The 24,391-nt window shown below is 37.2% G+C and overlaps 1 protein-coding gene across 6 annotated transcripts; it reads right to left on the minus strand.

Annotated features, from left to right (window-relative positions):
* Nucleotides 1-377: 377 nt before the first annotated feature.
* LOC115446001 (WD repeat-containing protein 35) lies at nucleotides 378-23,288 on the minus strand. 6 transcript variants are annotated; one of them, XM_037441888.1, is made up of 23 exons: nucleotides 23,011-23,288; nucleotides 22,066-22,177; nucleotides 21,695-21,834; nucleotides 21,217-21,319; nucleotides 20,545-20,705; nucleotides 20,185-20,332; nucleotides 19,882-20,012; nucleotides 19,432-19,635; nucleotides 18,822-18,936; nucleotides 18,610-18,723; nucleotides 18,090-18,312; nucleotides 17,622-17,847; nucleotides 16,876-17,045; nucleotides 10,912-11,127; nucleotides 10,144-10,287; nucleotides 9,524-9,644; nucleotides 8,884-9,012; nucleotides 8,607-8,700; nucleotides 3,333-3,508; nucleotides 2,077-2,163; nucleotides 1,884-1,993; nucleotides 512-564; nucleotides 378-459 (listed from the first exon to the last, which is right to left on the minus strand). In XM_037441888.1, exons 1-23 carry the CDS (start codon nucleotides 23,032-23,034, stop codon nucleotides 389-391), a joined length of 3,072 nt encoding a protein of 1,023 aa, XP_037297785.1. In that variant the 5' UTR covers nucleotides 23,035-23,288; the 3' UTR covers nucleotides 378-388. The 6 variants fall into 6 exon arrangements, with proteins under 6 accessions (XP_037297785.1, XP_037297784.1, XP_037297787.1 ...); XM_037441887.1 differs by having other exon boundaries at nucleotides 378-564; XM_037441890.1 differs by lacking the exon at nucleotides 23,011-23,288 and adding an exon at nucleotides 22,763-22,977 and having other exon boundaries at nucleotides 378-564.
* Nucleotides 23,289-24,391: the final 1,103 nt, after the last annotated feature.

Genomic DNA, 24,391 nt, shown 5'->3' on the forward strand with positions numbered 1-24,391 from the left:
ATGCAATCATTGGGTCGGTAAAGTGACAGTTTTTATGGTCGGTATCAACTCTGACTGGAATATCTGTCCAATATGGCGAAAGGCTCAAACCATCCAAATCCATTAATAAAATACCTACAAATGGCGAAAATTAGGTAGGTACCCTACTTGGCCATATGTTAACACCTTCGGGAATGAGTCGTAAGTGTGTGTGTACGCAACAAGATGAAGATCGCAGTCCAATGCCTTATTCTACGCAGTGCGTTGTAGTTTAGAATTCGGGTGGTATTGGTACTGTTTATGGCTAATCATGTCTTTTATCGTCGAGCGGGCAGATTGCTCGTCTCACCATTCACCTCCGATTATGGTGTAGATGAATTGGAAATAAAAACAACGAAGATGTTCACAATTACAATTTATGTAAGTTGTACATGACACATGGGACAAGAATGTCGTAGCACGAGCTCCTGGCGGTGTGCGCTGGCGCCGCACGTGGCGCACGTCCACGCGGCGAGCGGCGCCAGCGCGCGCCCTGATACAAAGCATTCCACCACCGCCGCCGAACAACTTTCGCACGTACTGGCCCTGCAACATAAACGTCTATATGAACTATTTTATAATAAACAGCTTATTTTTGCAGCTTCATCCATGTCTATTTTGCCGATAAATATTGGCAGATGAACTATATTATACACGCTTGTGAAACTACCTACGCAATTTCATCTTGCACTTTCGGTTGAAAAGGTATACAAAAGGGTAATTAACATTTTTTTAAATGTAAATAAATTTTTACCTATGAATAAGCCACAAAAGGGCGCAAAAACGTTACCCGCCATGCTGCTTTCGGGACATCACTTGACACAATATTTTAGCTATAATGACATCACAATAATGGCGGCTACCGTTTCACGCTTGTGTAGAACATTTAAAAACAATGAATTATAAAAAATCTAAGCGGCGATAGCCTAGTTGGGTGTGGAACGGACTGCCTAGACGAATGTCCGCAGGTTCAAATCCCAAGGGCACACACCTCTGACTTTTCTAAAATCATGTGTGTATTCTTTGTGAATTATCGTTCGCTTTAATGGTGAAGGAAAACATCGTGAGGAAACCTGCACATCTGAGAAGTTCTCTATGGGAATTTCGAAGGTGTGTGAAGTCAACCAATCCGCACTAGGCCAGCGTGGTGGACTAAGGCCTAATCCCTCTCAGTAGTAGAGGAGGCCCGTGCTCAGCAGTGGGCAAGTATATAATACAGGGCTGATATTATTATTATATATTATTATATAAAAAATCTAACAATTCTATACTTAAGTCAAAATATTTTGAATGATTTAAGGTTATAAATACCTTGAAATTAAACTAATTTTCGGATTCTATCGCGGTTTTAAATTTAAATTTAGGTAGATATTGTAACTTTGACTTTACGGATGAACAATACTTCAGTCCCCCCCGTGACCATGAATGCTGCAGTCTTCGAAACGTCAGGAGAAGATAAAAAATACTAAAACCGCGATAGAATCCGAAAATTAGTTTACGAGTAATTTCAATGTCTAACATTCGCGTAAACATAAGAAATCATTATATAAATACCTTATTTATGAACCTTTAGATTTTTTGCAGACATATTAAAATACCCTATTCCCGACAGGATTGCATTAACTGCGCGCTTCAGCTGCGTTTTTTGTTCAAAATATAATATCTATTATATGATCTCTAGTAGAATCCCCTGTACTTGCCGCCATCACGACATCCACATAGTGACATCAATTAAACGAAACAAATCTAAACTTAGCAAGTCCCATTTTATTGTTGTTTTATTTGATGGCAGAAGTACTAGGACAAGTAGCTAACAACATCCAATAATCAAATTTCGTCAGCGCCATCGCGAGATTGACACGCACCATTCGGGCATTCCGGCTTCACAATTCGGGCAGTCTATTTTATTGCCTTTTGCGTCATTGGGCTTATTTCTTGTGAATATTTCAACAGCCAAATTTTCAAAAGTGTCGGGCTGTAAATAAAAATATTTGGATATAAATTGAAAGAAAACAATTCTTGCATGAAAATAATAGATGCGTTATTTATTGATCTTACATCTAAAGCCTCGAGTTTCATAAATGCTTTGGAACAAAGTTGGAAAGCTCTCGCTTGAATCGCTATTGATGCTATAGTACACCAAGCCTGAAACAAGAAAGACAATATTGACACTTACGAATGCGTGAAAACAAAACGTTAAATAGTAAAAACCAGATGCCTGCTCGAGATTATCACGAGAATCGCTCTACACTTGATAGCATGGTATGATACCTACTAAACCAAATATTTAAAAGGCGATACTCACACTACTCGATAGGTATAAAATAATTATTGGAAAAGAAATTTGTCAGCATGGCATAGTTTATTTAAATTGGGCCTATACCTACATAAATAAAAAGCAAAATTGACCGATATCATGATAGCACGTAGGCTATTCCGATAAAAATAAGTATTTCGACTACCGGGACCGAATCCTTGAATTCAAAAAAAAGGTAAAAAAAATATTTGTAATTAAAAAAAATGTCGTGGTAAAATATAATATCATGAAAATAAGTTTTGGCTTGAGAGCGAAAATAGCATAGTTGGGTGTGAAGCGGACTGACAAGATGAATGTTCGCAGGTTCAAATCCCACACCTCTGACTTTTCAAAAAAATGGGTGTGTACTCTTTTTATTTATTTATTAAATATAATCTTACAGGAGTTACACCCAATGCGATTATATTTAGGTACTTACATTGTCATATTATAGCCAGTTCAGATACACATACATAGTTATTTCATACGGTCGACACATTATTAGTTAGGGTTTCTATAGTTTCCCTTATGAATTCCGCCAGTGTACAATTAAAGATATCTATGTTCCGCCCAACTTCATTAATTATGTTTATGGATCTTAGTACTGGAACGAATCGGGCCGTCTTAGTGCGAGTCAACGGGACTTCGAGTAGCCTCTCTCTTACATTGATTCGCAACCTTGGGTTTTGAGTTATCGCTTGCTTTAACGGTGAGGTAAACATCGTGAGGAAACCTGCACGCCTGAGAAGGTCTCTATAGGAATTTTAAGGGTATGTGACGTCGACCAATTCGCACCAGACCAGCTTAATGAACTAATCCCTCTCAGTAGAAGACAAGGCCCGTGCCCAGCCGTGGGACAGTATATAATACAGAGCTGATATTAATAATATGTTTATTATATGGTTTTGGTTCGACGTTTTTTTCCTTCGCAATAGGTTTCACAAACTTTATGACGTGGTTGAAATTCGAATAGGAGCCATTAGGCAATAGTGAGTACTCAGTACTTGTCCAGGCGTACCTGAACGTGTTGATTGTGGTGGAGGTGATGCAGACGGGCGTGCAGGCGCGCGGCGGCGCGCAGCGCGGCGTCGGCGCGGCGGGGCCGGTCGCGCGCGCGCGCCGCCGCCGCCGCCGCCCAGTGCTGCGCCGCGCCTGCGCGCCAGCACCGCGCCGCCTCGCGCGATGCGCCGCCCTCTGTACCATCACAATACTTATACATCATAATATTATGGCGCCACATATTTTGGACAATCCAAAAACAATTTTCTAATTACACATTTATTTCACACTAGCTGACCCGGCGAACTTCGTACCGCCATATTTTTTCTTCTGTCTCATTCGCACATTCACCTTTCTGAGATTTTGTAACATTTGCTATTATTTTTCTTAATATTTTATTTATACAAATCTTGTCCTGACAATAACGAACACATAAAAGAGAGATTTATTTAATTTGGTGCAGTCATTTGGAAGTTATGCGCGTACAAACTCTCGGTGATTCATTTTTATTTATATAGATTTATTTATTACTAGCTTTCGCCCGCGGCTCCGCCCGCGTTATAAAGTTTTTCAGGCTAAAGTTTTCCGTTATAAAAGTAGTAGTTTCCCGGGAGCCTATGTTCTTCCCAGGGTCTCAAACTGTCTCCATACCAAATTTCATCTTAATACGTTGGGTAGTTTTTGAGTTTAACACGTTCAGGCAGACAGATGCAGCGGGGGACTTTGTTTTATAATATATTTTTTAGAACTTTTTAAGAGGTACAATCCCGTCATACATCATTGTTGCATAACTTTAACCGTTTACTCAGCGCACGCAACGGAAGCTCTCAAAACTAATTATTTTTCCCCGTTTTTGCAACATGTTTCATTACTGCTCCGCTCTTATTGGTCATAGCGTGATGATATATAGCCTATAGCACTCCGGGATCAAAGGGCTATCCAACACAAAAATATTTTTTCAGTTCAAACCGGTAGTTCCTGAGATTAGCTATTACTGCTCCGCTCCTATTGGCCATAGCGTGATGATATATAGCCTATAGCGCTCCACAAATAAAGGGCTATCCAACACAAAACGAATTTTTCAGTTCAAACCGGTAGTTCCTGAGATTAGCCATTACTGCTCCGCTCCTATTGGTCATAGCGTGATGATATATAACTTTGAGCACTCCACAAACAAAGGACTATTCAACACAAAAATATTTTTTCAGTTTGGACCGATAGTTCCTGAGATTAGCCATTACTGCTCCGCTCCTATTGGGTATAGCGTGATGATATATAGCCTATAGCAATCCACGAATAAAGGGCTATCCAACGCAAAAAGATTTTTTTAGTTTGGACCGGTAGTTCCTGAGATTAGCCATTACTGCTCCGCTCCTATTGCTCATAGCGTGATGATATATAACTTTGAGCACTCCACAAACAAAGGACTATTCAACACAAAAATATTTTTTCAGTTTGGACCGGTAGTTCCTGAGATTAGCCATTACTGCTCCGCTCCTAATGGGTATAGCGTGATGATATATAGCCTATAGCAATCCACGAATAAAGGGCTATCCAAGCCAAAAATATTTTTTTAGTTTGGACCGGTAGTTCCTGAGATTAGCCATTACTGCCCCGCTCCTATTGGGTATAGCGTGATGATATATAGCCTATAGTACTCCACGAACAAAAGGCTATCCAACGCAAAAAGAATTTTTCAGATTGAACCGGTAGTTCCTGAGATTAGCCATTACTGCTCCGCTCCTATTGGGTATAGCGTGATGATATATAGCCGATAGCACTCCACGAATAAAGGGCTATCCAACGCAAAAAGAATTTTTCAGTTTGGACCGGTAGTTCCTGAGATTAGCGCGTTCAAACAAACAAACAAACAAACTCTTCAGCTTTATATAATAGTACTAGCTTTTGCTCGCGGCTCCGCCCGCGTTGTAAAGTTTTTCAGGCTAAAGTTTTCCGTTATAAAAATAGTAGTTTCCCGGGAGCCTATGTTCTTCCCAGGGTCTCAAACTGTCTCCATACCAAATTTCATCTTAATACGTTAGGTAGTTTTTGAGTTTAACACGTTCAGGCAGACAGATGCAGCGGGGGATTTTGTTTTATGATATATTTTTGTAGAACTTTTTAAGAGGAACAGTCCCGTCATACATTATTGTTGCATAACTTTAACCGTTTACGCAGCGCACGCAACAGAAGCTCTCAAAACTAATAAATTGTCCCCGTTTTTGCATCATGTTTCATTACTGCTCCACTCCTATTGGTCATAGCGTGACGATATATAACCTACTAGCTTTTGCCCGCGGCTCCGCCCGCGTTATAAAGTTTTTCAGGCTAAAGTTTTCCGTGTTAAAAGTAGTAGTTTCCCGGGAGTCTATGTTCTTCCCAGGGTCTCAGACTGTCTCTATACCAAATTTCATCTTAATACGTTGGGTAGTTTTTGAGTTTAACACGTTCAGGCAGACAGATGCAGCGGGGGACTTTGTTTTATAATATATTTTTTAGAACTTTTTAAGTGGAACAATCCCGTCATACATCATTGTTGCATAACTTTAACCGTTTACGCAGCGAAGGCAACGGAAGCTCTCAAAACTAATAATTTTCCCCGTTTTTGCAACATGTTTCATTACTGCTCCGCTCCTATTGGTCATAACGTGATGATATATAGCCTATAGCACTCCAGGAACAAAGGGCTATCCAACACAAAAAGATTTTTTCAGCTCAAATCGGTACTTCCTGAGATTAGCCATTACTGCTCCGCTCCTATTGGTCATAGCGTAATGATATATAGCCTACAGCGGTCCACAAATAAAGGGCTATCCAACACAAAACGAATTTTTCAGTTGAAACCGTTAGTTCCTGAGATTAGCCATTACTGCTCCGCTCTTATTGGTCATAGCGTGATGATATATAACTTTGAGCACTCCACAAACAAAGGACTATTCAACACAAAAAGATTTTTTCAGTTTGGACCGGTAGTTCCTGAGATTAGCCATTACTGCTCCGCTCCTATTGGGTATAGCGTGATGATATATAGCCTATAGCACTCCACGAATCAAGTACTATCTAACGCAAAAAGAATTTTTCAGTTTGGACCGGTAGTTCCTGAGATTAGCCATTACTGCTCCGCTCCTATTGGGTATAGCGTGATGATATATAGCCTATAGCACTCCACGAACAAAGGGCTATCCAATGCAAAAAGAATTTTTCGGATTGGACCGGTAGTTCCTGAGATTAGCGCGTTCAAACAAACAAACAAACAAACTCTTCAGCTTTATATAATAGTATAGATAGCACTCCAGGAACAAAGGGCTATCCAACACAAAAATATTTTTTCAGTTCGAACCGGTAGTTTCTGAGATTAGCGATTACTGCTCCGCTCCTATTGGGTATAGCGTGATGATATATAGCCTATAGCACTCCACGAACAAAAGGCTATCCAACGCAAAACGAATTTTTCAGTTTGGTCCGGTAGTTCCTGAGATTAGCCATTACTGCTCCGCTCCTATTGGGTATAGCGTGATGATATATAGCCTATAGCACTCCACGAACAAAGGGCTATCCAACGCAAAAATAATTTTTCAGTTCGGACCGGTAGTTCCTGAGATTAGGCATTACTGCTCCGCTCCTATTGGGTATAGCGTGATGATATATAGCCTATAGCACTCCACGAACATAGGGCTATCCAACGCAAAAAGAATTTTTCAGTTTGGACCGGTAGTTCCTGAGATTAGCCATTACTGCTCCGCTCCTATTGGGTATAGCGTGATGATATATAGCCTATAGCACTCCACGAACAAAGGGCTATCCAACGCAAAAAGAATTTTTCAGTTCGGACCGGTAGTTTCTGAGATTAGGCATTACTGCTCCGCTCCTATTGGGTATAGCGTGATGATATATAGCCTATAGCACTCCACGAACATAGGGCTATCCAACGCAAAAAGAATTTTTCAGTTTGGACCGGTAGTTCCTGAGATTAGCGCGTTCAAACAAACAAACAAACAAACAAACTCTTCAGCTTTATATAATAGTATAGAAGTATAGATAGATAGATATACGGATAAAAATAATTTTAGCAAAAAATTAAACCGCCTTCAAAAACCACTCAAAACCAAAAAATAATTTCACATAACAAGTATATATTGGAAACCAATTTTGGAGTCGGTGCCTAATTATAGAAATAAATGAAAAATTTACCCAATGTAACAAATTGTTAAATCTATACTATTATATAAAGCTGAAGAGTTTGTTTGTTTGTTTGTTTGTTTGTTTGTTTGAACGCGCTAATCTCAGGAACTACCGGTCCAAACTGAAAAATTCTTTTTGCGTTGGATAGCCCTTTGTTCGTGGAGTGCTATAGGCTATATATCATCACGCTATACCCAATAGGAGCGGGGCAGTAATGGCTAATCTCAGGAACTACCGGTCCAAACTGAAAAATTATTTTTACGTTGGATAGCCCTTTGTTCGTGGAGTGCTATAGACTATATATCATCACGCTATACCCAATAGGAGCGGGGCAGTAATGGCTAATTGTAGGAACTACCGGTTTGAACTGAAAAAATCTTTTTGTGTTGGATAGCCCTTTGTTCCTGGAGTGCTATAGGCTATATATCATCACGCTATGACCAATAGGAGCGGAGCAGTAATGAAACATGTTGCAAAAACGGGGAAAATTATAAGTTTTGAGAGCTTCCGTTGCCCGCGCTGCGTAAACGGTTAAAGTTATGCAACAATGATGTATGACGGGATTGTTCCACTTTAAAAGTTCTAAAAATATATTATAAAAACAAAAGTCCCCCGCTGCATCTGTCTGTCTGAACGTGTTAAACTCAAAAACTACCCAACGTATTAAGATGAAATTTGGTATGGAGACAGTTTGAGACCCTGGGAAGAACATAGGCTCCCGGGAAACTACTACTTTTATAACGGAAAACTTTAGCCTGAAAAACTTTATAACGCGGGCGGAGCCGCGGGCAAAAGCTATCTTATATATTATATAAAAATTAATCCCCATTTCCCTTGGTCACGCCATCACACGTGAACGGCTGGACGGATTTCACAATTTTTTTTTGTGTTTGTTATTGTCAGAAGGGTCTTATGTAAGAAAAAATTAAAAAAAAAAATGCGCGGAAAATTAGAAAACTTAACGAAAATATTAATTCTATATAACTGTCAATTGTTTGAAATAAATGTCAGCGATTGACAGAATGCGCGCTGCAAGTTCATAGTTAAGACGGGACAACGTCTGTCGGGTCAGCTAGTTAAAAATAAAATAAATTCATCCCAGATAACTTACCAACGGCAGTCAGGCTGTATAGATGTCCGGCCAATATATAAAGCTTTTTGATACGTGATGGCGAGGCGTTCTTCGCTGCTTCCATATTAGCTAGCTATAAATGGTATCAACATATTGAATTACCAACAAATCAAACTGGCACAATGTTAGCAGAGGCAAAAACGAGTATATCGTTTCGTTTTACGCAATGTCAAAAAGACCCTGTATAGTACGTTCATCGAGTGCTTTGTCAGTTACATAAGTAAAAATTAACGAATAAAGTTCGAATAGTAATTACCTGAAAAGCTGTAGATGCAGCTTGTATCAGTCTGCCGCTTTCTTTAAGATGGATGATACCTTGTATCGAAGGCGGTTCATTTAGGCTTTCGTTGAAAGTATCTATCGCGTGCTGTTTAACAGATGCCTCCTATTTTAAAAGGAAATAAACCTTTATGAGCCATGACCTTTAATGGTACTATAAAATGATATGTATGTAAAATTTTAATTTTATTAATATTTATGTGGTAGGATTGGCAAATCAGCAAATAACTATCACGCATGCAATGTATGAGTTTCATACTATTTAAAGCTATCAGTTGCATCCCCAGTTTATTTCTGATAGTGTTGACTCAGTAAAGCTAATCACATAGCAGAACTAATGCGTTCGTCAAAACTAACATTACGACTGCATAAGGCGAACATTCAAACACATCCAATGAAAACGGACTTTCTATACTTATAAAAGTATAGTGAGTGCATTAAAAACCCTGATTTAAATACTTTATTGCTGTTTATTTTAATTTAAGCAATGAAATTAATTAAGTCATAAGATAGGTACTATTTGGTTCGTAAGCACGTTACTTGCTGTGCTCCTCGGTCGCTGGAGTAATGTGACAATATACTACTAGTTTTGTGCACTCGATGTGCGTGTACTATACCTTTGACTTTGGCGAGCTCGCGTATAGTTTAGTCAGCGATTCGCTGTCCTCTAATGCCATGTAACATTTTTTCAAACCCTCAACGTTGTTGCACATCGTGTAATATTCAATAGCGCCAGACCTAGACAAGTGGGTCATTTATAAGATTTCAGCTGCACAAAAACAATACTTATATATCCTATATGTACATTTCAGTGACGGCAAAAAGAGCTTAAACTAGCCTTATTCTAAGCCAGGGTGTAGTCTATCTATATATCAAATTTCGTTCAAATCTACTTAGCACGTTCTGTGTTTACTTCTTACTAACGTCTTAAGACACTCTCCTGAGCAAACGGCCTTAACCATTCGTTTCATACATTTACGGCCCACGAGTTACAGGCAAGAATATGCCAAGATTTAGGAATAATTTCTTTAAAACCACGAAATCAACAATTTTCGTGCACATTATGAAATATTTAAACAACCGTAAAGATAACATATAAAATAAATACGATGTTCGATTTTTGTTCTATATATATTATATATTTCGAATAGAAAGCTTTTAAAAAGGCGGCAAGCGGCCCTTTTTCTGGAGGCAATGCGTTATTGACTTTCACATTTACAATAATTTAAAAAATTACCAGTTCTGCCTGTCGATATAGTAATCGCCGATGTTACAGTACGCTTGTTTGACTTGTGCGTCAGTCGTGCTCAACGACATTTTCAACAGCTCCACGACGCGGAACCAGTGCCCCAGGCGTTTGCGCAGCGCAATCGCTAAATCGCTGTAACATTCATATTTTTCGTAAGTAATTTTCTTTACGAGTAACGACAACTCGTACCCACACACCCACACAAGGATTTTATACTCGAATTTTCAGGTAGATGCACAACTGTGCAACCAATTTGCATTAATTATGTAGATATTCCGTTACATGATGTAATGACGGGCGAGCCTATCGCCATATCGAGCATAACTTATAGACTTCAGGCTGATATTACGCAGAAAAAAAATCAGTTTGCCTGTCCACGATTCGACTCGAAACATCGGGACGGTTGTCGGTAATGATAAATCTTGTGAGGCTGATTTTCCGTAGCAACACTCTTGATCCGCTATCACTAACAAGTAACAAACGACTTAAAAATAGTTGAGGGCTAATCTCTTTCAGATTGAGAACAAATCACCGAAACACCAAAATAATACGTTTTATATCAATATGTTTTACACTGATTAAACATGAGTATTTAATTTTTTAGTATATTTCGAGGGGATGAAACATGAAAGGTAAATTGGTATGGTAAACAAGACAGTGTAGACGTCAATTTAGTAAAACGTACTTAGTGTTGAAAAATTTACACTAGATATACAAGATCTTTTTAAGCAATTTAAAAAATACACAGACACCCACCGTCTATCTTCGTTATGATATATTTTTTCGGCGGCATCAAAATCTTTGAAGTAAGCCAAAATTTCAGCTTTCTTTAGAGCATTAGAATGAAGCGCGTTTAGACGCGCTACGAATCTGATGCCCGCGTAATCGTTTCTCCTCACGAATGCCGCTTCAGCCGTTTCCAATGCTGTTTCAGATTCAAAGTTTTTTAAAGCCGCCTCAGCCAGAAGTAACCTAAAAAACAAAAGAAATTGTAAGTTTTTATTAAGGAAAAAAAATTGGCAAATCCTATTTATACTTAATAAAAGAATCATTATCAAATTAAAAAATAAGGTGTCAGTAATAAAGCGCAGTACATTATCATAAGGTTTCCACTGTTTATTGGCAGTCGGGACATTATTATCAGGTGAGCGGTTATTCTGAATCATTGTTAAGATAAAAATTAAAAGTCCTTCAAAATGCCATAATTTTAACAAATACCAGCAACAAATGTATTTACTTATATCTTTCGAGATATCTCAAAACAATATATTCTATCGTTATGTTCCTAGCTATGGTTTCTATTATGTATTAATTGTAAATGAAATTATAATATGTACATTTTCATATAATATTCTTTTATTACAATGACAAATGTCAATCATACAATTTACTTTTTAGTGACCATAGAGTGGCCACGAACACAACAGTTTCCTCCCCCCTCAAATGAACATAGTTTTTTACTTATTCTTTAGAACGTAAGTCCAGGATCTGGTCCACGTGACGTTTGTGTACTTCGCCACTCTCTGTTCTGATTAAATAGTGTAGGTGACCTAGGACTTTCTCGATTCTGCCAAATTCCCACTTGTCACGGCCTGTGTAGTCCCTAAACTGCACCTTACGTCCAATCTCGAATTTCCTGGTTACAACGGAATATGATCTCGCCGTCTCTCTCGCTACCTTCCCTCTGAATTTGACATGTAGAGCGGTGCGTACTTCTCTACCGAACATTAGCTCGTATGGGCTCTTGCCACTGCTGACGCTAGGGGTCCTTAGCAAATGTTCCTTAACATATCAAAAGCTACTCATATAAGTCATCAAATTCACCAATTAAATAAGAAAACCCCATTCAAAAGACAAGTTATTACAGTAAAAGACATAAAAGGGAAATGTTTTCGTTGCGGAAGTGAAGGCCACAGAGCTAATAATTGTAGATGTATTAACGATACATGTTATAAATGTAAAAGAAAGGGCCATTTAGCTCGTGTATGTTTACAACCGTTCAGGGGCAACCATTTGGTCCAATCTGAGCACGTGGAGGTGCATGCTGAGGATGTAGCCCAGGATATGAACGAGGAGTTGATTGTCGATGTTGGTACACCATGGAACATGAACGTCATTAGATCAATCATCAATGACAAATATATGATTAAGATCCACATTAACGACAAAATTGTTGATATGGAGGTAGACACGGGAGCAGCTCTCTCATCAATATCTTATAAAGATTTTAAGGCATTAAACCTCGATACAAAAATATTCAAAACTGATATCATCATGAAAACTTATACAGGAGAATTAATCAAACCGGTCGGAGTAGTATACGTGACATGCAAATATAAACAGCAATTTTTCAGCGGAAAGCTATACATTATCAAACAAAACGTTGAACCTATATTTGGTCGATCATGGATTAGACTTACAAATCTCAATTTAGCCAATATCAACAATATACGATCTAATATTGATACGAAACTTGACTCATTATTGGCTGAATATTCAAAGGTTTTCGATGGAACTCTTGGCTGTATACCTAACTACAAGGCTAATTTTTCTTTAAAAGAGGGAGCTACACCAATTTTTATTAAACCAAGACGTATACCGTACGCTCTAAAGGAAAAGGTTGACACGGAAATAGATCGCTTGTGTCAACAAGGAGTTATTACGAAAATAGACAACTCTGAATGGGGAACTCCTGTAGTTCCCATAGTTAAACTCAAATGGAAGTATACGTCTATGCGCCGACTACAAAGTTACATTAAATAAGGTCATCAAAGACGACCAATACCCAATACCGATAATTGAAGACATACTCGTAGAAATGAATGGTGGTGAAATATTTTGCACATTGGACGTCAGCCAGGCGTACCTACACATGATGATGGATGAGGAGAGCGCCATGATGCAGACAATAAGTACACATAAGGGTTCATTCAAAGTTAACCGTTTGATGTTTGGTGTTAAGGTAGCACCTAATTTGTGGCAAAAATTTATGGATCGATTGCTGCAAGGATTGGCAGGAGTAAAATGTTTTTGATGATATCATAATCCAAGGATGTTCAGAAAATCAACTCTTGGCAAGACTACGTCAAGTTCTTCAAAAATTACAAGAATATAATTTAAAATTAAATAAGGAGAAATGTCATTTTTTTAAGAAGAGCATTAACTATTTGGGACATGCGATTGATAAAAATGGGTTACATAAAAACAGAGACAAAGTTAAAGCAATTCTGGACGCCGAAAGCCCTAAAAACATTGACGAACTCAGAACATTTTTAGGCATGGCAAATTATTATAATAAATTCATACCAAACTTAGCTTCAATATCGAATTCCTTGAATTCTTTGCTAAAGAAAGGTACAGAATTCGATTGGACCATGAGATGTCAAGAGAGTTTCGACAAGATAAAAAAAGAAATTATCAGTGAAAGGGTACTAATGCACTTCGATCCCAATAAACCAGTAGTACTCGCTACAGATGCATCCCCGACAGGACTTGGCGCCATTCTGTCACATAGAATGCCAGACGGCTCCGATAGACCAATCGCATTTGCATCTCGTTCACTCACATCAAGTGAAAAGAAATACAGCCAAATTGACAAGGAAGCGACGTCTATCTTTTGGGGACTTAAAAAGTTTTTCAATTTCTGTTACGGAAGGAAGTTCATATTAATTACAGATCATAAACCGCTCACTATAATATTTCATCCCCACAAAACATTACCGGCAATGAGTACTATGAGGCTTTTTCACTACGCCCATTTTCTATCTGGTTTTGACTATACGATTGAATACAGAACATCGAGTGGCAATAGTAACCAGACTACTTATCTCGATTTCCGGTAGATAAAATAGCCTTGAATATTATTGACGCTTGTAGCGTTTTTCAGAGAAACCAAATGAACGCCATTACAATCGACCGGAAAAAGATAGCTGAAGAAACCACGAAAGACATGGATTATGATACACTGATGAAAGCACTGATGACGGGCACAAGTGTTAAAAGATATGGTTATACTGACAACGAGCTTACTGTGCAAGATGGGTGTATACTAAAAGGCACCAGGGTTATGATACCGGCTAGTCTGAAAAACACAGTACTAAACGAACTGCATAAAGGTCATTTGGGAATTGTTAAAATGAAATTACTTGCCCGTAGTTATGTTTATTGGAAAAATATAGATAAAGACATAGAAAGTCTAGTAAGTCAATGTCGTGAATGCCGATTAAACCAAAACCAACCAACACCGGTACAAGTACATCACTGGGAAAAACCATCTGGTCCGTGGCAGAGGATACATATCGATTTTGCGGGCCCTGTTAAAGGATATTCCTTATTTATAATAGTTGATGCATACAGTAAGTGGGTGGAGATTATACCGACGAAGGTTACCACTAGCTCATGGTGTATAAATAAACTGAAGGATTTATTCACAACATTTGGAGTACCATTCACCTTAGTATCGGACAATGGTCGACAGTTTGTATCAAATGAATTTGAGTCATTCCTGAAGAATACGGGAGTCATACATAAAACGTCAGCACCTTACTAAAATTCATCCATCATCATGTGTAGGTACGCCTGGCTGACGTCCAATGTGCAAAATATCTCACCACCATTCATTTCTACGAGTATGTCTTCAATTATCGGTATTGGGTATTGGTCGTCTTTGATGATCTTATTTAATGTAACTTTGTAGTCGGCGCATAGACGTATACTTCCATTTGGTTTAACTATCGGAACTACAGGAGTTCCCCATTCAGAGTTGTCTATTTTCGTAATAACTCCTTGTTGACACAAGCGATCTATTTCCGTGTCAACCTTTTCCTTTAGAGCGTACGGTATACGTCTTGGTTTAATAAAAATTGGTGTAGCTCCCTCTTTTAAAGAAAAATTTGCCTTGTAGTTAGGTATACAGCCAAGAGTTCCATCGAAAACCTTTGAATATTCAGCCAATAATGAGTCAAGTTTCGTATCAATATTAGATCGTATATTGTTGATATTGGCTAAATTGAGATTTGTAAGTCTAATCCATGATCGACCAAATATAGGTTCAACGTTTTGTTTGATAATATATAGCTTTCCGCTGAAAAATTGCTGTTTATATTTGCATGTCACGTATACTACTCCGACCGGTTTGATTAATTCTCCTGTATAAGTTTTCATGATAATGTCAGTTTTGAATATTTTTGTATCGAGGTTTAATGCCTTAAAATCTTTATAAGATATTGATGATAGAGCTGCTCCCGTGTCTACCTCCATCTCAACAATTTTGTCGTTAATGTGGATCTTAATCATATATTTGTCGTTGATGATTGATCTAATGACGTTCATGTTCCATGGTATACCAACATCGACAATCGACTCCTCGTTCATATCCTGGGCTACATCCTCAGCATGCACCTCCACGTGCTCAGATTGGACCAAATGGTTGCCCCTGAACGGGTGTAAACATACACGAGCTAAATGGCCCTTTCTTTTACATTTATAACATGTATCGTTAATACATCTACAATTATTAGCTCTGTGGCCTTCACTTCCGCAACGAAAACATTTCCCTTTTATGTCTTTTACTGTTATAACTTGTCTTTTGAATGGGGTTTTCTTATTTAATTGTTGCATTTGATGACTTATATGAGTAGCTTTTGATATGTAAGAACTGTCACACTTTGCTGTTTCTATAGCTGTTGCTGTACGTATGAGATTTGGTAAGTCAGTTACATCGGTACTCTGAAGAATTTTAGCACGTGCGTCATTGTCTTTAAGACCTCGGACAAATTGAAGTGTGATAAAATTATCAGCAATCGATTTATTGCAGTGTTTGCATTTAAAATCACAATCTTGTGCTAAACGTTTTAATTGTGCTGTATATTCTATAATCGATTCATTCTCCTCTTGTGTCCTTGTAATGAATTTGTGTTGAGTTGCCCACATGCTTGGTTTTGGGTCCAAGTAATCATCTAAAATTTTAATAAGTTCGGCGTAACCGACATCAGATGGTTCTTTTGGTGCACATAGATCGTATGCTCTTTGATGTAGTTCTGGAGGAATAGAACTTAAAAGCATGTACATTTTGGTTTGGTTGTCATGGCAATTATTTAAAAGCAAAAACATTTCTAATCTTTTGTAAAATTTATAAAACTTTCTTTTTCTTGTAATGGTTGAAACATTATCTTCGGTACTACCGTTTCACTGCTTCGAGCGTATGTAGATGTAGGTGTTGCGTAGTATGGTGTAGAAATAGATGTTGTAGGGCGTAAATCCTGTAACCTTACTTGTAGCTGTACTATCAATTCTTCAGTTATATATCTTTCTTCTATTTCCACCTCCACCTGATCATCACATTCTATTATCGATTCAATTTCCGTTTGAATTTGGTCGAACTTCTTTTGATAAGTTGTCAAATGTTCTAGTCTTGCTTTTAATTCGTAGTCTGGAATTTCTTGTTCATTTTGTATTAAATAGTTTTGTAATTTTTAAGCTGCCCCTTATAGAGGCTCGTATTCTTCGAAGTTTTTGTAGTTCCATATCCTCGTCGCCAATATTATGTATTAATTGTAAATGAAATTATAATATGTACATTTTCATATAATATTCTTTTATTACAATGACAAATGTCAATCATACAATTTACTTTTTAGTGACCATAGAGTGGCCACGAACACAACAGTTTCTTTGACAACAAAATAGAAAAGTATCCAAACGTAAGAATGTCAAACTCACCATAACTGCGGATGTGGGTTATCCTTTATAAAATTTTCAGCTTCCTTGAGACCAACTTTCTCTATGAGTTGTCGCGTATCTCTCAACGATTTCACTTCTACTCGTACTATGTGTTGTGGGGTACATTTATCAGTTATACTGTCTAAGAGCGCCGTTATAATTTCCAGTTCCTTATTAAAACAAAAGGAAAAGTAATTTTACGTTATTTCTTGCACTAAAAAAATAATATAATACAATAAATTCTCAAAATAAAACTAGTTTTTAGCTTAGTTAGCCTATGGTCACAAGATGGGCGGCCGGCCCGTGACCATAAAAGTTGCAGTCTTCAAAACATCAAGAGTAAAATTAGAATATCAAGAACCTCAATAAAATCCGAAAACTAGTCTTATGTCAATGTCTTACATTCGCGTAAACATAGGAAACAACAGAATTTGCAATAAACAGCCATGCTAAATCCTACTTACTTACCAACATTGACATTGTAAAGTAGCTTTGCTCGTAATTTCGTACACATGAAAGAACTTCTTCAGAAAATGTCATAATATATCATTAATATCCCTGTTAGATACACGATCCTATTAAAGACTACCATGTCATAAAATATACCACTTTTGCCTTACTGCATTTTTTACGCCACAATATTTTTTCCTGAAGTTATTTAGCAGACATACAGCCAAAAACAGAATGCGATTTATTTGCTCGACGAATAAAGGAGTAATTGTCTATTTTTCTAAGAAAATAAATACCTTAAATTTACACAGATAGCCTTGCATGACCAACGGTTCCTCCGGCTCGTTGTCGCGCATTACATACAAGCGTGTTTTCTCCGCGACCGCCAACATCTGCGGGTTGTCAGTCGCCCACAGCGCGCTCCACACGTCCTTACGCAACGCCTGCCCTATACTTATATTGTTCGCCATGTCTGTGTCCAATAGGTACAGAGAACCTGGCTGATCGATGACATAAAATTTACTGTAACGATAATAACACATTTCTAAAAACGTACTCCACTAAAACAATCACTTACAAAGTCGCCAGATTAAATTCCCAAGATGGAAAGATGGACGAGGGAAATATCTGCAAATATGCGTAGTTACCTAGTAGTATACGCACTGTGCGCTTTGGTTTGTTGTTTCGACAGATGTGCAATCAACAAATACAAGTTAACCTAGAGCTCTTAATTTTTTTTTAAATCATACGAACTTAAACCATACCTAGAGTTTGAGTTTAAGCCCATTTTATAAGGTTTCGAGTTTAAGTTGATGGATGTAATCTTTTTAAAATTGACCAATGAAAAGAGTAGTATCGCGCCGGAATCTCTGCCGACCAACAGGTGAGAATCAGAACATGTGACGCAACATATGGTGTCATCTTGAAAGCCACCGTCGTTTGACGTCACCGGCGAGCCATCCGCGTGGTAAAGCTGCTCTGATGTACCTGAAATTAATTTTGTGTTACAATTCAACAGCGGTTTTGTGGTACACCTTCTATATGCGAGAGTCTAAATGGGTAGAAAGCACAGCGAAGACAATTTCTCCTGCCCAGCAGAATTGTCCAACCAGTTTTATCTCAGTTTGTAGTGCTTAGTTTGTCTCAGTAGGTGAGGTGTTGCTTAAGTTCAGCCGATGAGTTTTCCAGTCTCATCTGATATCATAAACCATATTACGTCCGGCAAAAAAGTTTTTTAACCGACTTCAACAGGAGGAGGTTATGTGCTATCTGCGATATACTTACGAGGTCTAGATGGCGTTGAGAATTTCCATATCAAAAATGATTCCTTCGAAGCTGCTACAACTATCGCCTTGCTATTGATTGTCACATATACGACTGGTATATTAATTGTCTTCGCTAAAATCACAAATTTATACAAAATAAATATGATTAGTTTAGGCCTGCGTCAATTCTGGAATCGACGCCAAATATGAATAGTAAAAATCTATTCTCACCGTCACATTGAATGCCTTGTTGATTCGATATTATCAACATACTTAATGTGGCTATCACACAGTACTCGTCAACAGCGCACATGTCTATAACGTCAGGAATGTGGTTTATCCAAGACTACAACAAATAATTATAAACAATACATTTTCCTGGACAGCCCCAACACTTATGCCCGGAGTGGCGGCAAAAGGACTAAATAGTAAGGTAATTAAAAATACCTAATATTGACCTTATAATGACTGCCTTGGTGGCGTAGTTGTATTGCATGTCCGGTACAATAGCGCTCTGAGGTCCTGGGTTCGAATCCCGGGTCGGGCAAAGTGATATTTGGGTTTTTCTGCTCAGTATCAGCCCGGAGTCTGGAATTTGTGCCCGATATGGCGATAGGCTCGCCCCCTATCACATCATGGGACGGAACATACTTGGCGAAAAGTGGGTGCCCTAGTTGCGCCTCTGCATACCCCTTCGGGGATAAATGCGTGATGTTATGTATGTATGTATGTAATATTATTACCTAAAATAGCGTCTTCACTAGATAAGTCAGATTCGTCTCTCCGCTACCATTCCGTGAGCCATTAATCACACTCATAAGATTATTATTACGTTACTAACCTGGTGTGTGATGGTATCCCAGAAGGTAACTGTTTCTGTTCCTGATACAAACGATAGCGTGTTACCGTAAAACGCATACTTGTGATCAGGCTTCACGTTCGCAAAGTAAATGAATGAATCGATTGCTATCGCCAGACGCAGCGATCGTCTTTCCCACGACAAAGCTCTCATAGAGCCTCCCGGCACGCGCAATGTACGTAAGTGCTAAAACAAAATTAATAAATAAAAATTTGTAGAAGATATGTAACAAGGTAGATTCTTATGTTTGATTTTCTGTGTTGTTATAAACGCAACAGTAAAGAACGCGAATACGTAGACCTTTTGTGTAGATACCACCTAAATCCATTAAAATTGGGCCGCTGTTTCGCTGGCTCACTATTACAAGAAGAAAACAATGGCGCATATATATATTTTTTAAATACTTTAATATGCTTAATTAAAAAGTATTACCTCTCCGTAGGCGTTAAAAAACTGCACAGCATTAGTTTTATCGTCTGTACAGCCAGCAACAGCTAAAATTGTACCATTGTGATTCCAGTGACAGTCTATCGTGTTCATGTTTGTTTCTATAACTATGCTATCTGTAAAAAATTATACGTAAATGAATCGAAGCAGGAAAATATGATGTTTAATGTTTTTTATTTCGAGACAAGATTTAAGTGTAGCCGTGACACTGGTCGAACGGATTTTTACACGTTTTGGTTCAATTCAAAATTTCTAGGTAAGACCAGTTATAAAAGTAACCATGATTACCTTCCTCCATGCAAGATTTCATCAGTAATATAAGCCCTTTCTTGTAACATATAGCCAAAACTGGTCTCGTGGCGGGCGAATTGCCAGAAAACCAATCCAATGAAATTACTTCTGTTGCACCAGACACGTTAGTTGTTGTAACAGGCATCTGAAATGAATACATCACAATGCTAGTTTATAAACGAAATGGAAAGAATTCGTTAAACTGTTTTCAATTAGCGATCCTAATCTGAATCTTCAATTTAATTCCCAAAATAAACCAATCAAAATATGTCATTTGTAAACATGTCAAAGACAACCTTGTGCTGGTTGGTCCATTTTCGCGATAGATCGAAAAAGCGATTGGGATAACTTACATACCATAAAGTTACCCTGGTCATCATACAAATGTAGCTCGCCATTAGTAAGTGCAAAAAGCAGCATTGTATTGTCTGGCGACCACTGCACCGCCGCTAATCCAGGACCTTTGATATCTTTACCCCAGACTCTTGAGCCGTCTACCGAACCGACAATAACAGCGCCTGAAATATTTATGGTTATTAATATATTTTTTTTAAGTACATCTCCCTCTTTTCCTTTGCGTGTCCGTGTTATGCTTGAAAATTTCATTTAGGTCTATTTTAAATTAGTTTCCTGTAATGGTCTCATCTTTGTAAAACAATGTCAATTAAAATTTGTAAAATAGATGTAAACAATATTTTTACAATTTAAAAATACGAAAGTTTGTAAAGGTATTATGATGTTTCTATGTTTGGATATTTTTTAGAAATAAACGCAACAAGCATTCATATTTATAAGCATATGAAATTTGAACCTGCAGATAGGATATGGTCCATGCCCTTGATTAGAGCACTTGATATAATATGTGAAAATTACACTCAAATATTTTTACTTCGGGAAAGTCTTTCTCACGGGTGAAGCCGCGAGCAACACATACTGTGGATATAATAACTATTAGGTTCCTGCAGTGTACTATATAAAAGCATGTAATGTTTAGAATTAATTATGTCCAATGAATGAAAACATATTTACCATCTTCATATGCAATGCATATTTTCTGACCATCGGAGCCCCATGCCATACCAGTCACAGTTGATTTATTTCTGTTATTTATCATCTCTTCATACCAAGATCCCTGATCGCAGAAGTAAACAGAAAATGCATTTGAGAACAAAACATACTAACATTAAAATATAATCAATAAGTTTACGTAAGTTGGTAACTTCATTAAACTTACAAAGTTTCACGCAAATAAGATGTAAACCTTAAAAGGTGTGTAAGAGTCCGTCTCAAGGCGCTCCACCAGGTAAATCGACGCGCTAAACGTATTTTTAGAACCTATCTATGCGAAAGAATATTATTATTTTTTTACAATTAATTTTCTTTCTTTGTGAAATTATTCATAAATCTTTGCATTTATGGTATGAATTGTTCAACTGCTGTATCCTCAGGGAGAGGCCTGAAACAATTTGACAAGGAATGGAACAGGCTAAAGTTGGGAGTTAATTACCTTATACAACATCCAAACAATAATAACTCCATGCTCATCACTGGTAGTCAATTTCTGAAAAATTTCATTCCATATTGCCACACGAAGTTGACCAGTATGCCCCTCAAGACTAAGATTCATAGATAGATTTCCACCCCCACCTAAGATTCACATAATTTATTGTAATTTCTGTAATTTATTTCAGTTCCAGAAATAATATCTATATAAATAAATAAAATAATAATACCAATAAAAAAAATTAAATTAGCTTGTGGTGACAGATAAGGGGAGAAAATGAAATTAATCCCCAATCCACATGGCGGAACATTCAAATTGGCTTAACTTCTCTTTAACTAAATGCACATGATGTCATGTAAAAAAATATGCTTTACCTGACTCCAGCTTCAATACTTTTAACATCCCCTCCTCCCCACCAACCGCAATATATCCTGATGATTGATTCCATGATATGCAAGTAACATTAGATTGTTTTGGTATGGCAATCTGGAAAGTAGTCAAATATTTTTAAGTTTTATATTTTTTCCTTTAAAAAACATGACTAATATGTAGTCCATTATATACTTGGAAAAAAAATTATGGTACATTTTTTACCCTTATCAGTGTAAATAGTATACTCAAATATAACTTTATATATTTATATATTTTGTAATAATTACAAACAGATGTTCTGACTGTAATAAATAATGGTTCTCCACTGCATTCTTTCAACTGCTTTATTTTAAAAAGGGTATAATGAATCTAAAGAAGTATAGTGGATTAAATACTTGCAAGATTAATACAGATATCAAAATTGATCAGTTTTATAGAACTGATCAACAAAAATCAGAATATATTATGATAATTATACAATAATACAAAGCAAACAACACACATTTATCCCAAGTTAAAGGCAAAGTTGCAACCATGGCAACCACTTTTTGCCAAGCATACTGTGTCTCATGATGAGATAGGGGAGAAGACTATCGCTATATTAGACACAAATTCTAGTCTCCAAGGTTATTTCGAGCAGAAAAACCTAATATCACTTTGCCTAAACTTCGAACTCAGGACTGCAGAGTAGTGTCATACCACTTTTTCTCTCGGAAAAAGTCATTGCCCTTCATGGTATTAAAAAGTAAACATATTTCAAATAAGAAAATGGTATTCCCTTTATGGCGGCAATTTTCGTAGCTAATGATTTAGTTGTATATTTTTATTTGCATGACCATATTCTAATGTAATAGATATATCTCTCAAGATAACATCTTCTTGGGGACACAAGTGCGTTGTTTAAATTTTAAAGTAATATAACTATGGAAACTAAAGCAACAACAAACCTTTTTGCTCATATAAATAAACATCTTTGCTTAGTAATTTATCGTGTACCTTTATTCACAATATTATTTATTTATTTATATACGACATCACATTTTTCACAAAGGATTTCTTAATTTTAACCATGCAAAAAATACTATAAATACGTTGAAAACTCCAGTGAGCAAAACACAAACCACCTAAGCGAATTTGAAAACAAAACTCTGACAATATACTTCTTTTATCATTGGACAAAACCAAAACTGAAAACAGTCAATTGTCAAATAAACTGAAAGCCAGGTAGAAAAAAAGAGAAAGGAAATCAGTGTTGTCAATGATAATTTTGCAACTACATCTACATGACTAAAAAATTCTGTTCTATTCAAAATTCCGTCAAACATTTTCAATTTCCCGTCAATATAATCCGCTAAAATATTTTTAGGATCTAAAAAGCTTATCTAAAAGCCACTTAACACGAAACTAATGTTTGTGCTATTGCGTTGGCATATTTTATTAACCATTGTTAAATATTATTAATAGCGACGACACAAACGAAATCCTTCAAAAAATCCATTGATCATAATATTGTTACTTGTTTCCCATTGGCCCAACCCGCAATATTTGAGGGAAATGCGTCAAGTTGACAATGCTGCTGGAAATACATATGATAATGACATGACTACTTTTGACAAGTCGCCGTCGATATTGTGAGTACTTGCTAGTACGATACGTCAAAATACCAGGTTTGTGAAACCACGTTTTGTAAAGTATTGTGAATTGTATTAGAGATTTTTGAGTAATTTGAACATTTAAAACAAAGGTGAGTAAAATTATTATTGGTAAAAGTATGTTATTAAAATTTTGGTTTGACGAGAATAAGGTAAATATGTTAGGCTATGGTGCAAAAGAACAACTTTTAAAATAGCTGGCGAGTGGCGCAAAACGTGTGCCTGACTTGAAGTTCAACTTTATTTACATCAGTTACCAAAACAAATTAGTGTGTTGGATGCTCCCATACGAATAACTATTAAGTTGTATGATCGCAAGTACAATACCTGGGATGCGATATATTACATACTAGCTTTTGCCCGCGGCTCCGCCCGCGTTATAAAGTTTTTCAGGCTAAAGTTTTCCGTTATAAAAGTAGTAGTTTCCCGGGAGCCTATGTTCTTCCCAGGGTCTCAAACTGTCTCCATACCAAATTTCATCTTAATACGTTGGGTAGTTTTTGAGTTTAACACGTTCAGACAGACAGATGCAGCGGGGGACTTTTGTGTTATAATATATTTTTAGAACTTTTAAAGTGGAACAATCCCGTCATACATCATTGTTGCATAACTTTAACCGTTTACGCAGCGCAGGCAACGGAAGCTCTCAAAACTTATAATTTTCCCCGTTTTTGCA

This window comes from Manduca sexta, chromosome 23, assembly GCF_014839805.1.
Source record: "Manduca sexta isolate Smith_Timp_Sample1 chromosome 23, JHU_Msex_v1.0, whole genome shotgun sequence".
Lineage (NCBI taxonomy): Eukaryota > Metazoa > Arthropoda > Insecta > Lepidoptera > Sphingidae > Manduca > Manduca sexta.